This window comes from Oryzias latipes, chromosome 13, assembly GCF_002234675.1.
Source record: "Oryzias latipes chromosome 13, ASM223467v1".
In the NCBI taxonomy this organism is placed as follows: domain Eukaryota; kingdom Metazoa; phylum Chordata; class Actinopteri; order Beloniformes; family Adrianichthyidae; genus Oryzias; species Oryzias latipes.
The window spans coordinates 8,391,274-8,411,692 of NC_019871.2; the positions used below are offsets into that span (position 1 = coordinate 8,391,274).

At 37.1% G+C, this 20,419-nt stretch overlaps 1 protein-coding gene across 4 annotated transcripts in view; it reads right to left on the reverse strand.

The window, feature by feature from the left end:
* LOC101155372 (neurobeachin) overlaps positions 1–20,419 on the reverse strand; it is a 215,693-nt gene that overhangs the window by 71,946 nt on the left and 123,328 nt on the right. For all 4 annotated transcript variants that reach the window (XM_023961238.1, XM_023961236.1, XM_023961240.1 and 1 more), the window contains 3 exons: positions 15,291–15,415; positions 4,153–4,299; positions 261–397 (listed from right to left, as the gene is read on the reverse strand). In XM_023961238.1, coding sequence (XP_023817006.1) covers positions 261–397; positions 4,153–4,299; positions 15,291–15,415 — 409 coding nt within the window. The remainder of the gene's footprint in view (positions 1–260; positions 398–4,152; positions 4,300–15,290; positions 15,416–20,419) is intronic.

The following is a 20,419-nucleotide window of genomic DNA, read 5'->3' on the forward strand; positions in this document are numbered from 1 at the left end:
AGAATGCAAGATTTCAACTAAATGTACAAAGAAATTCGCTGAAACTGGATGCAGAGTTGATGGTCAGTGAGTGCCACAGCTGAAAAAAAAAGAAGCAAATTGGAACACAAAAAAAGTTTATAGATGACACGGGCATAATAGTTTACTTCAAATCAAGCAATCGTGGATAAAATAGATGCATAAAACAAACATAAAATAAACAACCAATTAAAAAAAATAAAAAAGAACAGGACTCACACCAATTCTTCCAGGTCAATTACCTTGGGGTCGACCTTCCTGAAGTCCGGGTCATCTTCGTTCACCTCGAAGTAGATTTCAGAGGCGGTGATGGACAGGGTTCCGCGCGCTGCCAGAGCCGGGGCAATCAGTTGGGCCGAGCTGCTCAGGACCAAAGGGCCTACAGGACATGTTGGAGGGGGGCAACCACGTGTTGCATCAAAAATGTGGAAATAAGTAATAACAATAATGTTTGTTTTTTTTAAATCGACATTTGGAAGCAAAGCAAAACCTGCGCGTAAAATTATGCAGTTCTAGTGGTCGTGCGACTTTCGTTGCCTTACAGATTGTATACTGGGCCGATGCGATAAATGCGATGGATTTGCCAGAAAAAAATCTAAAACACATTTTTTTCATTCGTTTTGTTTCTCTCGTTTTAAAAATATAATGTTTGAACATTTTGCTGCTTTGTGTTGCTGGTTTTTATAGGAGTTTGGTTCTTCCGGCAGGACGTGGGTGAATGAGATTATCAAAAACTCAAGACGAAATAAATATCAACGTTTCAACCAGTGGCTCGTTTCCTATCGCGCAAATAATCACCCATTCAGGTTTAACTGTGATCCCGGTCAGCTGATGGTGATCACATCTTTATTTCAGTCCCCTCCCTTCCTCTCATCCTCCATGTTCTCAGATCACTGTCGCTGCGACGCGCCGTTCCAGTGATTTGTCTGCTCTCAAACAAAAGCTCTCCAAATCGGGGGATATTTATCGATCCCCTCAAGTCCAAAGAGCCACATTAATGTCTCATCAATCTTAATCTGCGTTCCTCAGCCAATTACGGCTGATAGTGTTACAGGAATACAAGATTTGGGTCTGAACTCCCTTTGCGCCCCATCATCGCTCTTGCAGGCTGCGCAGTTAAACCTTCTTCCATTATTTTTTTTTTATTTTTTTCCTCCTTTCCCCTTTTTCTCGTTGCTCTCCAGCGACTCTCGGGTCCATTAACGGTGATTTTATCTGCTGATGCTATCAGCCTGGACACTACACGTCCTTTACAAGCTTTTTAGAAGCAAAACAGCCCGTTAAACTGCATTTCTGACAAAGATATCGGTTACAAAGAAAAAGAACTGCTCCAATACAATTATTAACAGTCAGTTACAATTATCAACAAAATAGATTTCAAATATTTTTGCTACAATACTCCAACCACTAAAGGATAATCCAGAAAATCACCTAAATTACATCCAGGGGTTAAGCCAGTTTGTTCATGTGACACACAGGGGAAAAAGACTCTGGTCTTAAGTATTAAACATCTATTGCTCATGGGCAGAAAGAGGATTATAAAATAAACCCTCAAGTGATCTCTCAATAATTACTGTATCACAATGTTTACATGAGAATAATGAAATTAAAGACAAGTTACATTGGATGCATAGTGTGCAAAGGATAAAGCTCCCATGCTCTTGGGTCTTTTTTTAATGAAAATGCTAATACTGCTGGAAGGACGGGCTAATTTAATGAAGTGGTGAAAGGATCTTTACTTTTAAATAGATTGAGTGTTTTCAAAAGGTGACTTGATGAGTTTATTATGACCCAAAAAGTATTGGACTGGGGGGGGGGGGGGGGGGGTCATTCATGCTTTTTCGTGTTGCAGTATTACGACTGTTACCTTATAGCCTTAAAAACCCACTCCAAGGAAAATCTTTCTTTTTTTTATTTAATTTTTCTAACATGTTCTTCTTCCTGATAGCGGACATATAGAAAGAACATTAATTTTAAAACTTTATTTTTTCAGAGTATTCTTTGGTCAAATCAATAAATGTACGTCTTTGTTTTCCTCATCTGAGCTGGACTTTGGCTCAAAACTAAACGGCTGGATACCTCCAATATTGCTCGCCTTTTTTGTTGCATTGATAATGTTTGGTTGGAGGTGTAAGGGGCTGTAAGCTATAGTGGGAGAACATGTAAACAGAAGGATGATGGGGAATGGGAGCAGCCCTACACAAAGCCAAAAGTCCCGCCTACAACTCTTAGGCAAATTTCGACACTTAAAAAAAAGTTGTCTATAAACAGCATAATCCTAAGTAAAAGACCACTGGGAACACTTTTATAATAGATCAAAAGGTGATTGGAGTTGGGTTTTAAGTGGTGCTATATAGTTTTAAATTATGAAATATGTATGTAGCAGAAAAATACTCATCAAATCAAACTTTTGAATGAAAAACCCAAGTGGGAAACTCCCAAAAGCAGAAAAATCACACTCATTCAGGGATGACAGATTCAGAAAGGCTGTGTTGGTTTTAGTCTGTCGCAAATATGTCTCTACCTCAGCCATCACAATTCTGAAAGGGAGTCAAAATGAATACAAAAAGGTTTCAAATAAAGCAAAAATCAACGGTTGTGGCTGCAAAGTGCCACTATATCATGCTCTTGTTCAACTGATAGAGCTGTTGAAGCTCCTCCTTGATCCAATATCTCCATTTTACACATATTTGGTCATAATGCAAACGTAAAAATTTAATACACAGGCTGGATTTCCAGTGTTTGTGGGGGAGTTACACTAATCATAGGTTCAGTAACCACAAGTGCCAGAGCACATGAGCGCAGGCACTGCCCCCTTGGCAGGAGGAGCAGCAGCAGGCACTGATCGAGTGTCTGGCAGAAGGAGCGCTGTTGTCGACAAGGATCTGGTCCCAGATCTCTCATTAAAGCTCTTCATGCTTGAGATTTTATGCGGGGCAAAGTCGGCCAGTGCATGTGGGTGCTGAAATACAAACCCAGTGTTGCAGTGCAAGAGAGCTCCCCTGTCGGCAAAAATGTGAAAACCTATTCCACAAATAAAGAGACACACTCCAAAAGCACCAACTCTTTAAAGTCAGTGTCACATGTTAGTGTTTTGTTCAGTTCACACATCATACTTCTGCTGCCACAACCAAGTTTCACCTTTCTGTTTCAAGCAAATTAGTCATCTCGAGAGAAAACGTCGAGTTTGAATTCCAGTCTTTTCTATTTTTTTGCTCTTAAGATTGGCCAGTGAATGCTTCATCTGACAGACATGGGGCGTTTGGCTGTCTGCTGGCCCCGGGACAGCGGGGAGGGGTTACTCTCCTCCTGTGAGATTCATCTGTGGGATCTTAAAAGGGATTTTAGAGCCTCGGTTCAGACTGAGCTTCACACGCTAAGCCGTTGCAACTGAGCACTTCATCACTATGCGACTGAGACGTCTTACATGTTTGGCAATGGAGATTTAGCGCTCAAGTTTTCTACAGACATTCCACAATTTGTGCTAAAAGACAATAGAGTTCTTTATCTGTTTTAATTACATTAAAAAGCAATTTTTAGATTAACATTACTGTGTCTACAATTTATGATGAGACTGTGAATAGAATAATTTGTTTCAGTGCTTATAAAAAGTCACACATGACTCTGATTACAAGTGAAACCACGTTTTCATTCTGAATTTATTAAAACACATTTGAATATCCTCAGTCTGTATTTTACTTAACTGCATCAGATCAAGTTAAATAAGGTCTCTGTAGCATTGACCATCAACAACTTTGAAAAATCAAATCTAATTACTGATCACCAAAAAAAATCTTGGCACATCTTGACTGATCATCGAATGGGGGATGGGTGAACTAGTTTTCCCCCAGTACTTAAAAAACAAGGGGGGGATGCTGAAGTGTTGGATACCCATCTTATCAAAACTACATGCAGAGTGGATGAAAAAAAGTGCCAGAATTAAAAGATCCAATCTCAGGAAGACTGTACGATGCACAATTGTAAAAAAAATAAAAGTATATCATTGTCGCACATCAACTAAAATGATAACACTACTAAGACACTTAAGAAAATCAAGGTTGGCCAAAACACAATTGATGGGGTAAAGGTGATGCTCAATGGCTGGCATGAAGAAATGCCGGTAGGCTGACTTACCACCCAAGTTGTCAACTTCCTTCTCCTGCAGCAGGCTGACGTTATCATCCTCTCCGTCCAGGATGAGCTCAGTCTCAGGGTTCTGAATGGGAACGACTGGGTTCCGGAAAACCAACTTGGACTTGACCACCTCATCCTCCTTTAAAGCTGAAAATGGGATATTGAAAGATCCTTAAAATTAGCATTTTTTTTCAAAGGTCAGCTGAATATTTAAAAAAAATTTTTTTTAATGGTATAGTCAAAATAAAGAACAGATATAGGAGATAAGTTGAGAACTTGAGGCTACTGGGGTTTGTGACACCAGAATAACCTGATGCGCTAAATGAACTAAACAGTTGTTTTTTTTATGATGAGCAAAACGAAAGTCTTTGAAACCCAATCTAATTTGCAGATAATTTTTTACTGTTATTTACATAATTAAAAAAAACGTTCATTCATACTTTTTTTTACCGCAATCTTGGTCAAAACATTTTTGGCCTTCAGAAGAAACACACCTTTCTGAGGTTAGTTAACCAACCTGTATTCATAATTGACATCAAAGATGACATCAAAGATGACATAGCAACACCCACAGGATGACTAAATCAACATGGCTTCTACGATTCTTTTTCTATAATTAATAAAAGGTATTTATTATGTTTTAGAATCACAGTCCCAAACCCTTCCAACAATTCTGAAGATTGGGAGCTTTGGGGAAAAATAGATTCAGAATTTATTTAGCCTGTATTTGAGGACAAAGACTAATGGAGTGCTACAGGCAGCTTTTGTTAATATAATTGTCTAAATCAACAGAACCTCTATGCACGGACTAAAACTATTGTTGCCAAGAATTTTTTAGTTTCTAGTAGTTGATGGATAACACAATCACCCTTGTTAAGAGGCAAAAGCAAATTTTTTTAATGTACTTGATGTATGGAAGATTATACATCCAATCATCAAATAATGAAAGCAATGTCTTGGTAATGCAAGTTCAAGCGACCACTTTCAATGAAAAGTCTATGTTAATACATGCGCATTTCAGGGTTTCGCGTTCAAAATTTTCACGTTCACTCATGGCTACGCGAGATTTTAAGATCGTTTTTGGGCTCTACGTACAAAATGGACGGCAATGGAACTCTCATTGATAGCTAAATCAGGTTGAACATTGACCAACAAGAGACTCAAATTTGGTGGCGATATACGAAATATGGATGACGTCCTGTTTTATTTAAGGAACCATTTGAAAGACTTGGTGTCAAATTATATGACACCAAGTCTCTCATGAATTGTAATAGAGCTGTGAAAGAAAAATCCCGGAGCAAGATTTTCACCGCTTCGACATTTGCACCAAGCGTTTTCCGTGGATATGTGCTAGTAAACAGTAACAGAAGAAAAAGATGAAGAAGCCCCTCTCTGCTTGTCCAGTGTGAACACCATAGGCTAAATGAAAATACAAGTAAGTCTTAAACATACATTCTTGGACGTGTGTCACATGCCCAGTGTGAATGTAGCTTTAGACTCAGTCATGTAACTTTTGTTTAGCAACAAACTTTGTATTAACACACTTTAGCTCAGTTATATGCTGACTAGGTCCTATTATGGAGTGAAAAGAGTTTTTAGTGAAGAGGCACCAGAAAATGCTACGGTCAAACAAAGAAAAACAAACATATATTACCAAATATGTTCCATTAAACATAGTTTAATGACTATCTAACACAGACAATATAGAATAGATGCCACCAACAGAAACGGGAGAACATAAAAACCTAAAGCACAAGAAAAACGTTATGAAAGAGATGTATGATAATGTACCTGCCATAGCATATGAAAGAATGTCAGGGATTCGTGCAAACCTGTTCAAGCAATTTATTTTTAATAGTTGAACATCACAGGTGCTTCAGCTTTTATTTTTAGACAGGGTCAACAATGAAACTCAACGCGTATCTTATAAGACCAACAGCTAAATCGGGGAATATAGCAGCTCATTGTAGATTAGAGATATCATTTGGTTCCTTTGGAGCTTTGACAAGTGAGAGGAGAACAGCAAACACAATTAGAAAGGCTGCTTATAGCGAGACTTCATCATATAGCTATAGTGAAACCTGCTTATTGAATAAGATATGTTCACACATCTTGAAAAACAAAGAGGTCTCACAAGACATTAACCAGCATGAATCAGCCCATCTCCAAGCTGCCATGCAGCCACTTAAAACATTTATGTGGATTTGTCTTCCTGAAGGCCAATGTAGGCAATAACCGGAGGAAAAAAAATTACGTGAACAAAAGGAAGAACACATATCAAAGGTAAAGGAGGTGGCTGACACCCGTGTGACACGTTTCCTTTCAGCACAGTGCTTAATTCTCCTCTCTCTCTCCTGAGGAACATGTACCTTGTCTTGAAGAGGTCACATTTGACTGTTGTCAACAGGGCTGTTTAGAAAAAAAAAAGCCTGCTTCCTGTTCTGTCTCATATCTGCTGTGCTTTTCCTCAGACGAGGGGAAGAAGTCGAAGCAGTCCAGGAATGAATTACGTGCTGCGTTAAATGCAAAAGCCAGCCAGCGGTCAAAAATCAAAGCAAAAAGGGTGAAACTTAAAACTGTAATTCTGTAAACCATCATTATGCTCTAAGGTAATGAGGACACACTTAGCTGAATGGCTAACAGTCTGATTGAGAAGTTGAAAAAGAGCTATACAGACCAAATAAACCATGCTGATTTCAGCATGAAAAGGCATGACTTTAACAGGCGTACGTGTGTGTGCGTGCGTGCGTGCGTGCGTGCGTGCGTGCGTGCGTGCGTGTGCATGCGGGTGATGGGAGGGATGTTGGGTAGCAAAGAGCAATAGTGCCACACATATTACATATTATATATGGTGTTTAATTCTATTACTAAATGGGAAATTTTGTCACAAAGACAGGAATAGTTAAGTTCTTGTATGTGAGGATTTGGAGATAGTGTTGTACTAAAAGTGCTACAGTAAGACTCCAATTTGTCATTATTACTGGGCCTGCAGTCAAACTGATTTAAAAGAAATTCATGTTTTCAGAAACTCAATGGGAGGACAAAAACATTCTCTTCCATCAGTATTTAATATGAATCATTTCTAAACTATCTGTTGACAAATATTAGGAAACAAATTCATAAATGTTCCAGGAAGGATTTGACTATTTTTTCTTAAAGGATTTTCATTCACATCATGGTTTAAAAAGATGTTTTATTTCTCTGGTCACGTGCAAGTACAAATGACCAACCAGTCATTAACATCTTTTCTGTTGTTTCAGTCACATTTGTTAAAAACACAAGATCTCATCAAAATGTAGGACTACCAACCCAGTCTAAATACATACATTTAATTTTTGAACTAATTTTGAATTTTTGAGATCTCTTAAAAATCTTAAAGTCCCTTTCCAATCAACTTTTGATCTATTTTCAAAGTGTTCTCAGTGGCCTTTAATCATGATTCTTAACCTGCATCGTTTTCTAGGACATAGTTTCTACAGAGCGGCACTAGCCTCTGAGTTGTATTGGTCTGACTGTTCGAGCAGAGCGGCTCCGCCCCACTTTCCCCCCTTTTTTGAATTAAAAAGTTCTTTAGTACAATAATCATTTCAAAAATTTTTTTTTCCACAAAGCCCAGTCAACAGTTGTATTTACAGTCAAGATTTATTCTTAACTGCATTTAACTGTTCTAACGATTCATTTTAACAACGACTGATATCATAATTTGTGGTTGCATCCAATTTATAGTCGATTTTAGTTAAATTAAAATGATCCGATTGACTGACCTAAAATCAATTAAGGACATATTGAGGCAAAACTTCAACAAGTGTGACTCAGATAAATACCTGGGTACTGAACAGTGCAAGTGAAGTTTTCCTGATTCCATGTATTGAGAATCAAGTGTAATTAAATATTTGTACAAACAAAAATGATTATTTTCAACAACAATGATAACAATGGTAAGTTCATTCCCATTTTAGTTCCATGAAGTTCACCCCATTGTTTTTCCACATCAAATAATTTGGAAAGGAACATTATTAGAACAATTTACCACACTGTATGGTCACTTCTTTGCAAAATTCAAATTGTTTCCACAGGGGAAGGGGAGGGGCTAGTGCTCAGAGCGTAGGTTTATAGAGGAACACTCAGAAATGCGTGAACGGATCAAAATGCCATTTTGGGGTTTATTTTTGTGAGGAATGAACATTATAATACACTTAGAATCTCAGAAAATTGATTTTGCATGGTATAAGCCCTTTAATATCTGCCATCCATCGTCAGATAAACCCCACAAGAACATGTTAAAAACACCAAAAACACCTTTTTTATCGAAGTGGGTCTATTGATATATTTTAGGGAAAGTGTAACACCTATAGATTCTCTCTAAAATAACAGTTTCCAATACACAGAAAAAGAGTTTACAAATGTATCTTTCACCCTTGCTTTCAAGCTTTTCAGGAGCAGTGGTTGAAGAAGCCAGCAATCACCAGTCTCCTGGGTCCTAATGTTCAAATCACTGAGCTGAAACTGCCTCAGAGTGCACTAATTACACTCCGTGAAGAAAGCTGCAGAGCTTTTGCCGGCTGTCACAACAGAGGCTGCCTATAAAGATCTCATCACCAGGGTGTCATCCAGGATCCACAGTTCTGAGTTCAGTCTGGGGCATCTAAAAATGCCTGCTCTTTGAAGATTATCCTGACAATTAGGCGTAAGTGATTGACATAATGCTTCATATTTATAGTTTTGGTGACAAATTTTTGGAGTACTTTCAGTTTGGGCTTGACTTAGGAAAACACAAACTGAAGTCTGTAACTTTCCGGCCACTTTAAGAACAGCTGAATTGTACGTTTATAAATAGAAATAAGCCCACAGGTGATGTTGAATTACCAATGAAGCCAGGGTTTGTGCAGATTGCTTTCATTAAAAAAGAAAAAAAAAAGTAACTCAAATTCAAAAACATGCCAAATATGGCAGATTGGGCAAGAGCAAACAACGTAAACATTTCAATGAGTCCACCCACCAGCCCCCCCAAAAAAACATGGCTTCAACAACACATGGATTCAAGTTGTTAAACTCCTCCCCCCAATTGACATGAACAGAATAGATAGCTTTTAAAGGCACTGATGTTTTTGAGAGCAGACGATTCTGTCGCAGAGAAAAGCGACTTTGCATTGTTAAGTAACAAATTAGTAATATGTTGCAAATCGGCACAAAGCCGATATGAAAAGCTGCTCTTTTCTTTTCTTTTTTTTTTTCGCCGCTCTTTTCAACATCAAAATCTGGTGGTCACGTTGATCGCGTCAACACCCAAGGAGATACAATTAAATTCAGTTCAATTCAATTTTATTTGTATAGCCCAAAATCACAACAACAGTCGTCTCGATGGGCTTCGAAGTAAAACATGAACTCAAAAGGATCACGAATACAAAGAGTTCAATAGGAAAATACCAAAATGAACTAACAGACTGACTAAGCTATACAAGTGAGGCAGTTTACTTGAAGTTTACTTTTATATCCCATCTATATTGCAAATTTAAAATGTTCCTATTATCTTATTCAGCGAGTATACTTCAAATACTACATGCACATGGCCTAGTATACGTGCCTTAATTAGGTTCACTTACTGAAACAATCGTTAGGTATTCTACTTTTGCTAAGGAAAGCTTTCCTCAAGTATTTTTATTTTCATTTTGTTTAATGAAAGATTTGTGCTCTTGTACCAATGGATGACCTTTTTTTTAATAAAGCTCTAATCCTGTCAAATTGCTTCAAATTTGACTAAAAGCAAAACCAAAATAGGTTAATGAAAAAGGACATTTCAACACTTCTTTAACACAATCCCTGACAGCTGGCATGAGGTGTTTCTGCTCATTTTAGTGGGCACCAAATATGTCTCTGGTTATTACAGGCAGATATGTCAACTATGGTCCCAGTGGTTCTTTAAAGGTTTGTGTGGTTGGTTCAAATGGAACTTTGTTAACCACTGGTATGCTGCTGTGTCATTTTTAGAGGAAGAAGAATAAAACAACAACAACAACAACAGCCTCTTCCCAAACCTTCAACACATGCATTATTTCCTCTTTTTATTTCACTTTCAGAAAATGTTACATTCAACGTGCCAATTCATACCTGCAGGGTTTGAGCCTTTTTTAAATTTTATTTAGATATAATTTTCTAATCTTGGGATACATTAGACGAGACATCCATTGATAGACATCACAACAGAAAAGAGCAAAAACTTACAACTGCTACTCTGACACAAGCATTGATATTAGTGTTTAGACATGCTCTATACCAATTAATGTATACCAGAACTGCAGCGAGACAGTTAGGTGTGATGTCACCCCTAAATAATGTCTTACCTCCTGCTCCAGCAAAAGGAAGCCAATTCAATCACCATTGGATGTTTGAAGCGAGTCGACAGTGATTGGTCTGAGTCGAACTCTACTCTACTACTGTCGCCAAACAGGAGTGAGCATGGTCAAAGTCCACACCCCTTACACTGAAAGTGGCTCAGGAGGATCTGTCAATCAAAGGTTGAAGGTTCGAGGCCAGCACATGCTTTTATTGAAGCATCCAATTGGTCAGATTATAACATGAAGAAATATCATGCAAAATTTTAGGATTAGCAAGAACATGTTAAAAAAGGTACTAGAGCAAATATGATTATTCTGACAAATAGAATGACTGAGTAATAGCTGTTTATTTCTTAATAGAAGTCTATGGGATTTTGGCTTCTTGGAACCAATGGGTACTTCCTGTTTGGAATGTGAGAGGGGAGGGGTCAATTAGTCCAACATATGCAGTCACTGCTTCACACCTGCATCTCAGATAACTTTTGTCCAGCAAAGTTTATGATGTCACAACCCGAATTTTAGGGCAGTGTTTTAGTATTATAAATTATTTAAAAAAAACAGTATTATAACTTTGGTGATGGTAAATAACATATCAGCCTCAGAGTCTGCTCAAGTAAAAAGCTATAAAGATCTCTGTCTGGTGCAATAAGCTTTAAGAGAAGTTGTTCAGTTCAACTGAGACAGCAAGGACACTCAGAGGTAAAACACCCCGTTAAACATTTGGATCAATATTAACGTGACTTCCATTTCATGCTTGCCCAATTCCAATCACCTAACAATATAGTCTGATACGGGGTGGAGGCCAGCTGCAACACGGCAGGTTATTACAGGCAAAAGGGCAAAGACAAAAAGTGCTGGCTAAGCTGTCAGCACTGCTAATAGACAATGAAGCAGAGTTTAACCTCCCATCAGTTCACATGCTCTGGCACGCACACACACATATCACAGATGCATGAATAAAAATAAAAATAAAGTGTAATATAGATTAAAATAAATTGTAAATAATTCATTCAGCTCTATATCCTTTTTAATAAGCTGTGTGGGACAGTGTTCGTTCTGTTCAGGACTTGGCCCTGATGATTAAAAAAAGAAGAAAGAAAAAAAACTTGTCCCAAAGTAAGTCTAACTTTAAAAGACAAATTGAAAGATTTTTGTCTTTGGCTACAAAAAAGAAAAAAAAAAAACAATGAGTGAGTTGGACGTGATATTCCTCAGAAATCCTAATAAACAACATAATCCAGCTTCTAAAATAGGAAACCAAATAGCTTTGTTCCTTTTTTTTTTATCAAAGAAGTCTTGATCTTTTAAAAACACGACGTATAAAGCACTTATTGAGTTGTTTATGAAAATGTGTCACAATCCTGTCACTTTACCCATCAAGTCAGTTTAAAAGACTGTCAATTATTCCAACTGCTAAATAGTTGCCCCTCAAACAGTTTAACCGATAAGTGAAACGTGTCGTCATATTTAAAAAAGATTGAAAAAATATTTTTTTAAAGCCCCGATTTTAAATATCGACCGAGGTTAAGTACAGCCAGAGACTTACTGAAAGGTTGCAGAGTATCCTGACAGAGAACATATTTGCATGTTACGACAGCAAACCAACTTTTCAGCCTATTTAACAAGGTTATCTGCAAAAAAATACATAAAATAAAATAAAGCATGTCTTTATCTCAATAGCACAATAATTAAAAATGCCACGCTACTTTTAAAACTGCCTACTGTCACTGCCAGAATATCTAATGAAATTCCAGCAAAGAACAAAAAAGATGATTTTCATTTTAACTCCAAAATGAAACTTGGCCTCTGCTGTGCGATCACATCAAAGCCTGCCGGAAAAAAAGCCTGAAGAAGCAGCTCACCTTTTCCAGTGAGCCTTTCAACTGCAGGCAATCTCTTTCACTTGTCAGGTTTATACATTATTCTGCTCATTAAAACTACCTCATGCCAGCAGGACCTCAACAAGTTTTCAGTCAACCACCATAACAATTTAGTGCCAGACAGCAGCTAAAAAAAAAGACTAAAGACTGAAAAAGATTCAGGTGTCATAATAGTCACAAAAATCAAAACAGATAATATATCACACAAACAACATTTGGAGTGAAATGTGCAGCAAATGTATCCAATGTATAATCCTAACGCATAGATTTGGCATTGCAAGAAAACTATACAAACATGAGGTTTTTATGGTGCAGTTTTCTTAAAAAAAACACAGCTTTATTTTTTATGAGATTGACTTTTAAAGATATAAAAGCAAGGATTTTGAGGGATAAAAAAAACACAATATGAAAGTTTTTATCACAGCTAACCCTCTTGAAAGCAAGAAAAGAAGATTTGACATTTATAATGTTTCAGTCTCTTTTATTTATCTCTGAATGTGTTTATAGAAGAAAACACATGTATTCTGTGCCATCCTAACTGCAGTATTTACGGTCTCAAATTAAACAAAACCCATCAAAAATAATTGTTTTCTTTTGGTCTATACCCAGAAAATGGAGTACTGTAGGTTTTACATTTAACAGTTACTCTAAAACACAGATTCTTTATTTAGCCTATTAAGCCCTTATTTAAATAATTTGAAATGTATCTCATTATCTCTCCCCCACTAAAGTGAGATGTGAAGTAAAAGTCAGGCGCAGAATGCTGCAAGATGGGAGGAGAGTTTCCCACTGATGTTTTGATCTGTTTTAGTGGTTTGCTGGTATTTATTTTCTGACAGGCGCTGTTGATGCAATGCAATGCAATTTCTTTCCCCAAGATGCTCAACTTTGCAAAAACTTACTTTTTCTTTTGGTTTTGATTTTTATAGCCCAAAGCTTCTAAAATCAGACTTTTAGGTTAGGTTATTGTTTTCAACAGAGCAAGTTCATAACCTAATGCTTGCAAAAATAATAATGCATCATAAAAACAGTTTGGAATCTAAACTAAAGCAGTAAGGAAAAGTGCTGTTAGCACATCTTTCTAATCTTATACACTTTTACGGTTAGTTACAGTAAATCTTTTTCGATTATTTTTTCAGATGTCAACATAAATAGAAGAAATGTGTTTTCTTTTATTAAAACTCTTTAAATTGCATTTGTCCAAAAACACAGAAGCACAAATGCAAGACTATTTTACTGCTTCCACATGATTTGAATGTAAAGTTGGATGTAAAATTGAACACCAAATGAACTAATGATCATTGAGTTAGCTACACTGTAAAACAACAACAGTTAAAGCTTTGCTTGTTTGATTGTCTGATGCATAAAGAGTAAAGCACTAGTAATGTTGTACCAGTAAAGCCATTGCACAGCAAGCAGGATTAATACCAAATACAAACGTTCAATCTGCAGCCAAAGGTCAAGTTTTCTGGAAAAATACTGAATGGAAAGATGAGACGAAATCACAGCTGGTTCAGTCTTTGTGCCCACATTCATGTTTACTGCAAAAACTCAACAAAACTAAACCAAGAGTTTAAAATAACATACATTCAAAGGATTACACAGTATTGACGAGGTTTGAGTTTTTTTCTACTTTGCAGTCAGTGAAACTTGACACCTAACAGTAACTTGTTTAACTATGTTCTAGGGATGTAAAGGATATAAAAATCAATATAGCACTGAGAGTAACAGCAGTATCGGTTCAAAACCACAGAAATGAACATGATGATGTTGGTAAAAAGGTATAAAATCGATATGGAAGTAAATAATTGGTTTATGGCAAACTTTGTCAGTCTCTCTTCCTGTTGTGCTCTTCGCTGTTTGCATTCTTATGTACATGTGATGTATGCAAAAAAATGTCCAATCACAAGCTTGCTTCAACCATGTCAGGTGAAGTTCAATCGGCTGAAGGTGAATCACATTGTGTGTTGCGTGCACTAAACATATGAAAACCTTTTTTATTTACAACTCATCAAACTATACCTGAATAAATTGAAATGACACACTTTTATTTAGCCACAAAGAACAAAACAGTCTAAAAGACCCAAAATTCCAGGTTTTTAAGTCAAAGACATTTATTTTTGTCAGTAGAAATAAAAAGTGCCGGTAAGAAAATTTAAAAGTTTTAAATGCTAAATAAATAAATACCTAGACTGAATCCATCTAGGTTAAAAAGTTTGTGGTGCCAAAAAGTTAGTATCGATTCATGGACCAAGTATTCAGATGCAAATGGACTCATGTGAGAGGAAAAGACACACAACCTATGATCACATCTGAAAGGTTACATTCTAGAGAAAGTGTAGACCAGCTGCAGATTACTTGGATCAGGTTTGATCAGTCAATCAGAATGTAGAAACACTTGAGTCAGCTAATCGGCAGCAAGGAGGAAAGGGAGAACTGGAAAAAAGACAAAGTGGTAGGTCTCACACATGGGCAGCCCTGGTGTAGGCAGATGGTCAGACTGTAGACCTCAGCAAAAAAAAAAAAAAAAAAAAAAAATGCCTGAAAACTTTCATTTAATAAAACAAAATAACAAAAAAATGGGTCAAAACAAGACATAAAAAAAAATCATACATGAAAGTCTACTTTGACTTCTTGCTGTTAAAAGTTTATGTTCTAGGAATAAAATCCTGGAAATATTTGACATTATTTTTATTTTTTGCTTCATTTTATAAAATACCAGCAATAAAATACAGAACAGACCAAAAGTTTGGACACACCTTTCCATTCATTTCAATGAGAAGGTGTGTCTGTACTGTATACTGTATTTTGCAGATTTTGTTATTGCTGAATATCTTCAACCATCCAGTGTTTTTGTGATGTTTAAAACAAAACAATAAAACAATGGATGTAAAGACTTTTGCAACTGATATATTGCACTCACCATACTCCTGCAAGGATTTGCATGCAACATCTAAGTGGGTGGAGCCATATGGGTTTCTGACAAATCTTCTCCGCCGCCGCAGGTCATCTTCCCAGTAATCGAGACGCCAGAAATCTTGTAGCCGACTGTTGAAAAAGACAAGGGAAACGATGGTTTAGACAAAGCCAATTTCCCGCTGCTACTTTCTTATCACATCTGAGAAGGAAAATCAGGCCACAGATAGCAGACTTTAGTAAGTAGAGTACAGGCATGCGCCGGAGAGGCCCCAGTTATGTTGGCTTTGCTAAAGCCCAGGCACTAGAACAGCGGGGAGAAGCAGCAACCACTGCACCCATAAATCACAGGCACCCCCATTTACAAATACAGCTTCAAATTACAAGTATAAATGGCACAGCTTGCCTCCTTTTTTTTAACAATGTTTTTTAACAAGTCTTGTAAATCAAAGGTAAGAACCTCGATGCAGACAGCGTGGAGTTTAATGATCGGGGTCTTGGGGCGGTTGAGGCATGAGCCTATAAAACAAAGCCCCCTCCCATTGCTGCATATGTGCAACCATGATTAAAATAATGTGCTGAAATATTCATTGAAATGATTCCCAGGGCCCTGGAGCAATCCAATTGAAAATTGCATTTTTATTCATTATTAATAACAGTGAATTAGGGCAGTAAAAGAGAAGAAAGAAAAAGAAAAAAAAGCTCCTCCAGCATGTGGTAACCATCTTTGTAAATGATTATTCCAACATAAGTGAGGACCCGGGATAATTCTATAGCTTGCAGCAAATGCAAACCATTCAGCAAAAAAGACGAGTGATTCTTTTTCTAACTGTGCACAAACCTTTGTTTCCTCTGCAAGGTATAAAAAAGTCTGCTAGACTGCTTTAAAGGGAATTCTACAAAAACAGTGCTTAATTGAAAAAAAAACATCTGAAATTCATTCGATCTCTAAAGCAGTTCTCTTCAGTTATTATCGAATATGTTGTTTTTACCCTTTACAATAAAAACTGGATTTGAACCTGCGCTCCAATAAAACCTTGGATCACTCTTGTGTTTTCAAATCCAAGTGGAAATTTTGCAGCATGGTTACAGTAAGTCTCTGGCAGGCAGCCATCACTTTCACTGTTATAGTTTCTGCCCCCTTTCCTGCCACAGCACCAAAAGCAGTCTAAACAGATTAAAGTGTTACAGAGGATCACATCTCAAAATACATCCTGCTTCTTGCTTGAATAGAATATCTAGCGTTGTCAGAAATCAAGAGGCTCAGGAGACTTAGCTGGGCTCTGACATCAACAAGAGCTCAGTTTCGGTTAAGTATCAATCATAAGTGAACATATGTGAGCGTGTGCGCTCAAGTGTGTATGTGTTGTATCAACGTAGTATTATGAGTATGCAAAGCAAGGCTGAATGCCTTGAGCTTGTCCCCTGCCAATCTTGCCCCAAAGCTTATGTGAGATGAAGAGAGATGTCAGTGGGTGGAAAAGAGACACCCACCTAAATGATATTGTAAATGCAAGATTACACAGTGTGAAAAAATGCAAATCCACTGGAGGCAACCGGGCGATTATTGCCAAAGATTATTTCCCTTTAAGTCTTAGCCCAAGTAAGAGGGCAGATACTGGTGGATGGTAAATCTGAAGTTTTTTAAAGATTTGCATACCTTGGCAATGCCCAGATTTACTGAGCAACATTGGTCATTTAAAGACCCACTCTAAAAGAAAATGTGGTTTTGTTGTTTTTAACATCATCTTGCAGCATTTTTCTAATCTTCTTCCTCTTTCGGCTTCTCCCATCAGGGGTCGCCACAGCGAACAAGTCGCATGGTAAATTTGGCAATGTTTTACGCCGGATGCCCTTCCTGACGCAACCTTCCCAAACCGGGCTTGGGACCGGCACAGAGGTAGAGAAGGGAACAGGGAGCAGCCCGGAGTCGAACCCTGGTTTCACGGACGGAAGGCGGCGCAAACCAGCACGAGCTAAACTGGCTCCTTGCAGCATTTTTCTAATGACATATTTAAATAAAGTGAAGCTTTACTTATGGCTTTTAGTGTTTTTACTTTTTACTTTATTTAATTTTATTATTACGCATAACATACGTTATGTCATAACAGTGTACATAAGTTATTACTTTTTTTACTTTTCCTATTTTTGCACATTTTGTATTTGTATTTTTGCACATTTTTAAACACCCCTCATTCTCTTTTGCACATTGCTATCATTCTTCTCTGCTTTTTGAACTGCTGTAGCAATTGAATTTCCCCTATGTGGGATCAATAAAGAATATCTCATCTATCATCTCTTAAAATTGCATTTCTGAGTATTTCTTTTTTTCAAATTGTTGTGAATCAGGAGCAGACAACAAAATGGAGTTGGAATAAGCTTGTAGGTGTGACGTACAAGCAACAATCGGCGGGCCACAAGCTTCCTGCAACTCTCCATTCTGATGCATCCACTTGTAGGCGACTCAATCCATGTATGTCTATGTTTTCCTTGTCTGACCTTGCATCTAGCTCACAACTGTACTGCTGTATAGCTCCAAAATCGATTGCCATTTTTGTTGCACTGGTACTGCTAGGATGGGGGTTTGATTGGTTGTAAGCTAGCACGAGAGAGTGTAAACAAAGGGATGATGGGAAATGAGGCAGGCTTACTACTGCCCACAACTTAGAAGCTAATTTCTAAGGAACTCCTGCTGCTCTGCAGAAACAATGCCCTAGAAAATAAAACTTAAAAAAAATGTGTCTAAAAATGGCATAATCATAATTAAAAGAACACCGGGAACACTTTTAAAATAAACTAAAAGATGATCGGAGAGGGACTTTAAGAGGAGTTAAAGCCAAGCCTCTGAGAGCAAATGAACATGCAAAGCCTTCAGGTTACAAAGACTGATTAATGGCTCAGAGGGCAATAATCTGATGTCCCAGGAAAATTGGCTTTGTTTGTAGCAATCCATTTTGCTGTTGGAGCGGCACCTGCAATAAGTGAAAGTAGAAGCTCAGCACAAGACTAGAGAAGGAACTTCTTCTTCAGGGTGGTCCAAAACTGCTCAGAAGGATTGATGGAGATGTAAAGCAGAGTAATCCTGAACTCCCAGCCAAAGATTGGCAGCAGTTCAACTGAGAACATCTCAGTGATTTATAAGTACTTTTGGGAATAAGACAAAAAGTTTTTAATTTTCGCAAATAATTTTTTCATGGACATAGTTGCATGAAGCTTAAATGTCCATAATGAACTTTTATTGAATTTGGCAAACAAATGCTTACCATTCTGCTTAATAATTTATCAGTAAGTCTTACAGACACACGATTCTTCAGTTATTTACAGGCTTAGATGATGATTTTTTAATAAAGGCAATAAAAGACAAATCTTGCCTCAGAAACCTTAATAGAAAGATAGCAAGCAGCCTGTACTGCCGATGTAACAAATTGCCTATGCAATAGGATTCATTAGGCAGAGTTGGTTTGAGACCTCCCCATTTCACACATCAAATGTGTCTGGCTTCGTGACAACCATAAAAAATTGCTCTAAGCCGGCCCTCTAGAAACTGGCAAAATTTATTAGCTCCATCACCCATCAATCCTCCAAATGGATTTCAAACCGCATTTTAAAAGCTAATTTTCCAGCACTGATAACCTACAGGAAACAGCAGAACCATCATTCATGGAAGCTTTCAGACTTGCTAAGTGCAGGAGGATAAATGTGCAAAGGATGTATCGTCTATTCTCTTCTCTTTCAAATAGACATTTAAAGCACGTCGTCCCTCAAGAAGCTAGAGTTGAGGTGTGTTTTTTTTTTTTTTTTTGGTTTGCTGGGTTTAAAGCGCAATCATACCAAAAGGACTGGGTTTGGTTTAAAAAAAATAGACAAAAATGACTAGTTCTTTTCAAAACAAGACAAAACGGGGACACAATTACTGATTTAGCAAATTACATTATTTTAGGAAAGAAAAAAAAATGCTGCCAAGGCTGTTGTGTTGGAAGGTGATATTTTCTTTGTCCTTTTCTGCCATTTGGTTACTTTTCAATCATTTTGAAACACAATTTTGAAGCATTGAAAGGATCCAAAATGCCAAGAAACACACCTTATACAATAATACAGAAATTAAATATTCAAAAAATAGAAACGCTAGTCAAGTTAATTTAGAGGGGACTGTTAAAGTCCTAATGTGGAAGGAAATCTGTTTCGAAATGAAATCCATGCTGCCACAATAAGAGTTTCTCGTCGGACTTATTTTATTCTGAAATTCAGCAATAGTGACTTTCAAGTCAGTTAAACCAGAACAGGTGAAAAAAAGAGTGGATCAAACAGGATGGAAAAGGCTTGAAGTTCTTGTGATGAAAGATTCTTTTATTTCTTGTTCTATTTATGGTCAATGGGGATTTATGTGCAGCGGTCAGCAGGAAGGACAGGGACAAGCTGATTCAATAAAAGCTATCAAACTTCTTTTTCACAGATGCTAATAGTACTATGAATAAGGGGCGATTATAATAAATGCCTCTAATCAGTGACAGTTCTTTTCAAAAGCCCAGAGACTGGCTTGTGTCACACAGAGACACTGAGGACATTGCTTTTAACTCTGAGGACAAGCGGTCTATTCTTTTTTTTACCAAGCATCCCAACAGACCAACATTCAGCCCCTTAGGAGGAAACAATGAACTTGTTGGAGACCCATACGTCACTGCATTTCAAATTTTTTTAAAACTTAATTTGTTGAATTTCTAGAAGTTAAAATGCAACAAAAATGGAGGCTTAATGAGCAGTCAAAATTAAAGACTTCTATTAAATTAATTTTCCTTTGCTCGTGCACACATTTAACCCACATGCGTTGTGCATGTCTGCCAAATATATATTACTAAAATAAATGTGTCATTATGCTTTTACCCATGTAACTAATGGCCATAGTGAAACAATATTTAGTATAACAAGTAAAAAAACTAAAAACAGTAGAGTTCTGTACAGAAGCCATTCTTTTTTTTTTTTTAAAAGAAGCCAAGTTGTCTTGTACATTTTTGGGTGTTATTAAGTTTTATTCTGCTATTTATGAATCATCATTTTGTTTCAGTTGTACATGGTTTATTGTCGTTTATAGAAAAAAAAATGCTTATAGGCCCAAAATGAAAATGTCAAAGTAAAACA